We start from the raw sequence: 7758 nt of genomic DNA on the forward strand, positions 1-7758 counted from the left end.
GGAAATGGTTCGTAGTTTTAAACATCGGATCCTGGTCACCATCTCGGCAGTACACCGGGTTCGAAGTGGATGACGCTACTTGCCGACGTGCACCAACCCGGAATGTCGCCAGGGTGAACATCGGGAAGTACGTCGAAGCTCTCGGAAGAGGCGCGCTGGAGGGTGCTTCAGGGTCTGGTTGCCTAGCAGCTGACACTGTCATAAACGCAGTGATGAACCTGATAACGACAGCGTGTGATGCTTCCATGCCCCGGAGGGGCTGCAACCGTGACAAGCCTACTAATGGACGGCAGAAATTGCCGAACTACGGAGAGAGTGTCATAAGTTCCGACGTTTGGTACAAAGTTTACTCGCCTGCGAGGAGGCATGTGTCATGAAGGCAGAGTATGGATCAGCAAAAAGGAGACTCCGCAGCACGATAGGGTCCTGATGGTCTCACGGCGGAAGTTTGCAAACTGGTTTTCCGACAACGACCAGACTTGCTGCTTGAAGGAGGGGGGGGGGGGGGCATTTTCCCCTGTCACTGGAAAGTAGTGAGACGCGCTCATTAGCAATAGAAAAGGATACCCGGAGCTGGCGTCAGCATACCGACAGCTGTGTATGCTTGACCCGGCCGGAAAGTGCTCGAATAGCTCACCAGGAGTAGAGTGACTGAAGCGACCCGCGCTGCCTGGAAGTTATTCCCAAGGTAGTTCGGGTTAAGAGCAGGGAGATCCACGGTGGATGCTATTACGGAGGACGTGGACGCGGTTCCCTCCTCCTTCCACAACCGGCTATGGCGGTTATTATTATTATATTATTTCTTCTTGTGACGGTTCACCGCACTGTCCTTATCTGCATTAATAGGGAGAGCATCGAAAACGTCGATCAATTTGTATATCTTGGAAGCATGGTTTCTGGCGCATCAACAGCGCTAGATCTGCTATCGCTGTCTTGTCTAAAATCTGGAAATACGATTTTCTCAACACTAAGATCAAGTTGAGATTGTTATGCGCTAGTGTTCTTTCTGTAATGCCATATGCAAGTAACACATGGAAGGTGAACTGCACGGTTACCGAAAAGCCTCAAGCTTTCGTCAATAGCTATCTACGTGGTGCCATCGCAATACGCTGTCCTGCGATATCTCAAATGAACAACTTGGTCGGCGCACAGGCTTTCACTCGTATGCGATGTGATAGGAAGACGGAAGTGGCAGTGGATAGGTCCCTCAAGGAGGGCCGACAATTGCATTACGGGCATGCCCAAGATGGCTGACGAGTGGGTCGCTTCAAGGGCACTTGGTACAGAACAGTAAAGGAGGAGTGCGAGCGGCTCGGGAAGTCGGCGGGGAAATGAATCGCATTTCAGGTAACCGCGAGCATGGCGCGTAGGTGTCGTTGACGTGTTATACCACACCAAGGGGTAAGTGTCAACTGTATATATATAAATTGTTCTCATTTTCTGCCACTTTCGCTTGTCTGACCAACGCTATGCTGAAATTCTTTTTATTAGACAGTACGTTACGGTACACCTTTCGTACTTTGTCACGGTATTGGAGTCTCAACGCGTCGGGTTCACTCCTGTTCGAAGCCATCAAAAGAGTTTTCAACTCATTGCATTCATCAATCCGCTGCCACATTTTCACAGATAGCCTTTTTAGCACCTTTTTGGGACTTGACCGGAAACATAACCTGGACCACAAATACCACCATGGACGATAGCCTAATACTCATTATTATTCTCTGCTTTCAGCGCTGTACAACTCGGACGTCGTACCCCTTAGTTGCGAGAGAGGTGTTAGATAGGCTTTGCATGAATGCTGAGCCTGCACTCAGTATAAACCATCACAATCTCAACACAATCTCAACATCGCTTTTAGGAAGCCTTTTTGAGCATCTAATTGTCTACAGAAGGTATATTCCTGGGGTATATCGGAAATGTTCGTTGGTGTACACTACTGAAGGTCCTGGGGGTTTAATGTGAGTACTTGCCGTGTAGGTCCTCTTCGGACACGGATTGATTTGGAGATCACAATCAGAGTCCCGCCATGACTGGTACAGCGGTACTGGTTTTTACTGAGTGCAGGCTTAGCATTCATACCAGTGGATGCAAAACCTATCTGACACTTCTGCCCGCGATGTAGGCTTATCCACAACCACCATGAAACTCCCACAAGCGCCTAACCGCAAATAACCGGGCCGAAAGCACATCGTCCAGGAACCCTCCTGGAGCATATGCTCTCACAACCCTCCTGGTTCCCAGGGTATTAGATAACCTCCGGTGAGGCTCCGTAGCAAGAGCCACTTTTGATGAGTTCCTTCCAGACTCGGGCCTGATCGCCTTCCTCTACTATTTGGGGACGGCACTTTCTAACGGATTGTGTACACTATAAACAATTTTGATGTTGCTTAGCCTGGATCGGAACCTCAAAGTCAAGAACCTGTCAGTAATCAACTCCCAAGCCATGCTAGCGCGCCATGTTCATTTAGGCTTTCCAAAGTACACAATCATAGTGCCGCAAAATGGGGAGGAGTGGTGTCTCTTCATTTAATTTCATCCAGGCCCAAGCTGGAAAAGGTGAACATACCGAAGGACACCTACATCGTTGTGGAGGACTGCGCGGACATTTCTAAAACCAGTCAGAATCCGTTTTCGATAGTCAAAGTTTGTAGCCATGAGATCAGTTTCTATCCGAAGCATCGTTGCTTACCTAGAAGTTCTGTCCCTTTTTCAACAAGTGGGGAACACTTTCCGGTGATTCTTAAGCCCCTGCTCAATGGACTGAGGCTATCGAGAACCAATATTTTTCAAGATCCTTAGTTCCCTTTTCTTCAATATGTGAAACAAGGCACTTGGCTTCAGACGTGAGTCCTAAATGCTTCGCTTTTACTCCCTATGATACCGGAGTCGGAAAACGCACTGCCCCTTTAGAAGAGAATCCCAGAAACACTGCCATGAGTGTCATCCTATTCACCAGGTCATTGGATGAGTTAGTGATCATGGATGTAAAGTATCTACCTCCATATTTAATTAGTCTCATCAAATTATAGCTAAACAATCTAATCTGGTGCATTGTTATCTTTAAATTAGTCCCAATTGGATTCTTTTCCTGTGAAATTGATCAATTAAACATGTCCATTCGCAGAAAACCTTGTTAAAATAGACATCACTCCTCGTGAAAATAGGAATTGAAAAGTTGTCCGAAATCAATTTTCTTATCATGAAAGACAGATCGATAGAAGTCACGTGTTAGAAAAGATAATCTCGCAGGAGTTTGGATATATAAGTGTGAACCAAATTGCTGGCATTCAAGTAGTTCTGTTTTGAAATTTCAGAAAGTTGTGTAAAAAACCATTTAGAATAGCAAAGAAAGTTAGATAAAACGATGAAGTATCTGTTAATTCTCGGGACGCTGGTGGTCCTGGCTGCGGGTCAAAATTATGGACCAGTCGTATTCATTGATGATGGGTCCTTCTCTTGTACTGCAGCTGGTGCTTTCCCCGATCCCAATGATAGTGGGAAATTCTATTACTGTACAGATACCGATAGTGGATATAAGTCAACCTTAATATCCTGCTGGAATGGATATACTTTTGATGCAAAATCTCAACAATGTGCCTTGCAAACTCCTAATGATCCTCGGGACGGTGCCAGCACTCCTGCGCCCATTATATCTGTTGCGGTTGATACGACGGAACGTTCCTCAACTGCAAGACCAACGACGGTCGCCGTGACCACCGACGCACAGCCATCAACGATAGTTTCAACGAAAGCAGGGGATCCTGATTCTACCAATGTCGCAACTAAACTTGAGACAACCACAATCGCCTCAACTACCCCAACTCCTATTATTACAACTGAGCTCCTAACTACAACGACTAAAGTGGTATCAACAACGGGGCAAAGTACGACACCCAAGGTTGAACCAACCACGGAAAAGCCGATTTCAACCACAACCCAGCAATCCTCAACGAAAGCTTCTGCCCCAACAATCAATGACGGAATTTTTGTATGCACTGCTCTAGGAGCCTTCCCCAACCCACTAACCAACAAGAGTTTCTACTATTGTGTTTCGGAGAATACTGGTGGATACACTTCGATAAAAATTGAATGCGGAGAAGGAACTGAATATATTTCATCAATCGAGACATGTGGAATTTCCGGAAATGGTACCACCCTCGAACCAGAGCCTTTCGTATGTCCAGGACCAGGGTTTTTCCCTGACTCATCCGATGAAACCAAATTCTACTACTGCTTTTCCGATGGGAAAGGAGGTTACATTCCAGTTGATTTGAACTGTGGTGCAGGAGCAAAATTCATAGCAAATCTGGGAGGATGTGGAATTCCAACCCCTGATGAAGTTCCAACAACCACAGAAGCGAATAGTGATTTCAAATGTTCTACTGAAGGAGCTTTCGCGGACCCTGACAGTGATAGTAATTTTTATTTCTGCTTCCCCAATGGCGAAGCCGGGTTCATCCCAATTACCTTGTCCTGTGGAGCGGGTCAAGTATTTGATGCTGATCTGCTGGAATGTATTGAGCTGGATATATCTAGCCCAAAGTCACCCAGTGAATCCTCTACACCATTGCCCATCGTTTGTAGTGCGGAAGGAGTGTTTGCCGACCCTGAAGATGATACTAAATTCTTCTATTGTTTCGAGAATCCTGATGGAAGTGGATACCGAGAAGTTCTCTTCACTTGTCCATTGGGATTGGTATTCGACGATCAAAAGAAATTCTGCAGCAAACCCGAGGTCCCACCAAGCAGCACCGAAGTCGCTACCACTTCGCAGCCGGGAAGTACAGCAACCAGCGGATAGGATAATGAAACAACCACTCTTGCACCCTTCAGTTGCACCCAAAATGGATTGTTCGTAGACCCATCCAATGATGAACACTTCTATGTTTGCATATACGACAGGTTCGGATATATCACAGTATCCTTACAGTGCTCCAAAGGTCTGGTGTTCATTCCGGATTTATATCGATGTGCTCCCCCAGATACGCCAGTTCCTACACCTGCACCAATAAAATGCAACTCAGTTGGATACTACCCCGACCCAGACAGCTGCCAAAGCTTCTACTATTGTTATTTGAACATTGACGGCGGGTATTCTACCGCCAAAATGACATGTCCTTCGGGTACCAATTATTTTGCAAACATGCAAATTTGCATCACTGATAAAGTACTGAAATGCAAAGATGGCGATGATGACAACGATGACAGTGATGACGACGATGATGATGATGACGGAGGATCTGGATCAATAACCACGACTGAAGCTTCCGAGGAAACAACATCAACAACAACCGCAAAGCCAAAGTTTCAATGTCCTGGGGCAGGGAAGTTCCCAGATCCAGACGACGTCCATAAATATTACAAATGCAAATATAAAGATGGTGGAAAGCTGAAAGCAAGCAAAAAGAAGTGCGACCATGGCTCCCGGTTTTCTGCTTCCAAACATAAATGTGAGTCTGACGATGACTGATGGTGGGGGTGGTGGTAAGACGACCGCTTAGTCAAGCTATGTCTAATCGCTATGAATACCATTCCCTTTAAACTAAATATCTACCATAAATTGTATCCGACTTTTTCGTTATGGTTGAGTACTAATGCTACGGTCGTATGTCTATAAAAAGATTCTGATTGTGGAAGGACCAAATATATTCATGCACCCTATGTTAATGGACAATTTATTTTCGTGGTACTATAGGAGGGTTTGTTCGACTGGCAAGAAACCCCGAATGTCGTTTTATCGACTACTATAAACTGCTTTTCAGCAGTAAAAAGGGCTGCTAAAAGTTAGCGTAGGTCACAGTATAAACCATGAGAAAGTCATGTGGTGATCGCCGGTAGACTCGTTAAAGCTCCCACTCAATGCAAAACGGCGGAAGAGAGTGAAAATCAATGAGGAGTAAGGATATTAACCTCACTGGTAAGGTACTTCAACCACCGGTGGATTACTTAGTAACGGGGTTCAAATAAGCATCAGCAAACCAAATGGCGATTGCAGCAGGTAGTTGACATGACCCCTTCCTTTATATAGTCCTTAAGAGTCTTCCCCACTGTACAACTCCTTCTGGCTGCTTCAAAGGTAGACAGTGTTTCTTCGGCGACTTAATTAGATTAGTTTAGTTCGAGGAGCCGCAGCTCCAAGCACTGAGACCTTTGCTAGACCCCACTATCCCCGGAGATTGCCTATTGATCATGGCTTTCGCAGACTTTCGTGAATCTGAGAACATTTTCCAGAGAGAGAGGATGCTTAGGATCTTCGCTGAAAAAAATCTTACCAAGGTATCTTCGTCTGAGTTCTGAGAAGGCGGGCAGCTGCATACGAAGTTCAGGGCCGCCTCTTCTTCCTCCTCGCTTTGGCTGCATATGGCCGAGACCACCACTCCGATTTTTTCCAAGCAGTAGTTTAAGGGTCAGTGTCCCGTCAAAAGCCCTACTAGGGTTTTAAAGTCCCACTTCATAAGGGACAACAAAAATGCCTCTATAGCGGCCTCGGGTTCCTTCACAAAGAATTTCGTCTGCCGGCAGAAGTTCGAATTTCTCCATTCGGCTGCGTGAATCCTTGTCATTTCTCCTGTCAGAGTAGACTTGACAGTAGATGGCCGGATGCCAAAAGTCGGGTCTGGCCCCACTATTGTTGGTTCGGAACCCTGGCAAGCCGATCTGTCAGCTTCCTCTTTACCAGCAATGTTTGAGTGCCTCGGTACCCACATCAGGAATGTTTCGTTCAGTTGGCCACGTTTCAGCAGCGTCTGATGACAGTTCCACACCAATTGCTGATAGTGCTGATAATACTACCCGACTGTCGGAACAGATTCGAATAATGCGACTCCTCCATTTTTCCCGAAAATATTCATCTGCTGTCAACAAAATGGCATAAATCTTCGCCTGGAATATGATCCTTATTTTTCCCAGAAGTCGAACCACTTCCGTAATCGGATTTCTCGGAAGCACCTCTGGGGCCGATCCTATTTCCATGACTGACCCGTCGGTGAAGATGATTAAGTCTTTAAATCAAAAAGATTCGGGGCCGTTTATCGAACATTCCTCTCTGTTAGCGATTACGACGGAATATGTGTTTTCGAAGACGAATCTGGAAACCATACGTTTGGCGGTCATTAGAGCCACCTGATGTTTGCCATGAAATTTCCAGATGGACGCCTGACTGAATCATTGGTCGCCTTTCCACGTGCCAATAGTATTAATCCTATATGGGTCGTTAGCTGTTTTCCGTTTTACCTCTAAATGGATTGGAGGTAAATTATGAATAGCTTCGAGTGCCACTACTTAGGCAACCGAGCCTCTGAATCTGCGTCGGCAGCCTCCTGCTGTTAGCAAAGTTCATTCTCGGTTACTAGACGAAGCATGCATACATCAAAAAGGGTTTTATTCTCCATGTATATATCCAATGAATCCGTTTTGGTGAAAGTTCGCAGGTGTTACCTATCGCAGTCCTACATCACCAGGGCAATCTGCAGGATTTTTGGTATTGTTTCTGGATATGGTACCTCTACGTTAACTTGGAATCCAGATGTACTTTTAAATATTAGACTATCTGTACCAGCTGGATTTCCGCCCCTGCAACGGTGTGCTGTGAGATGTACCACCTGTCGTTCCTAGTGAACATAACTAGTCCAGTCTTCCTAGCGTTCACCGTGAGTCCATTATGGAGGCACCAACTGTGGATTACTTGCAGTATTGCATTCGAGCGGTCAGATACTGTGCCCCTAAACTAGCAGATAATTATTACGGTTAGATCGTCGG

The 7758-nt window shown here is 45.9% G+C and overlaps 1 protein-coding gene across 1 annotated transcript; it reads left to right on the forward strand.

Annotated features, from left to right (window-relative positions):
* The first annotated feature begins 3343 nt into the window (after positions 1 to 3343).
* On the forward strand, positions 3344 to 4897 carry LOC119657865 (mucin-5AC-like). Its single transcript, XM_038064990.1, has one exon. The coding sequence runs from the start codon at positions 3365 to 3367 to the stop codon at positions 4799 to 4801; it is 1437 nt and encodes a 478-aa protein (XP_037920918.1). The 5' UTR covers positions 3344 to 3364; the 3' UTR covers positions 4802 to 4897.
* The last annotated feature ends 2861 nt before the right edge of the window (positions 4898 to 7758 follow it).

The sequence above is a fragment of the Hermetia illucens genome, chromosome 5 (assembly GCF_905115235.1).
Source record: "Hermetia illucens chromosome 5, iHerIll2.2.curated.20191125, whole genome shotgun sequence".
Taxonomy (NCBI): Eukaryota; Metazoa; Arthropoda; class Insecta; order Diptera; family Stratiomyidae; genus Hermetia; species Hermetia illucens.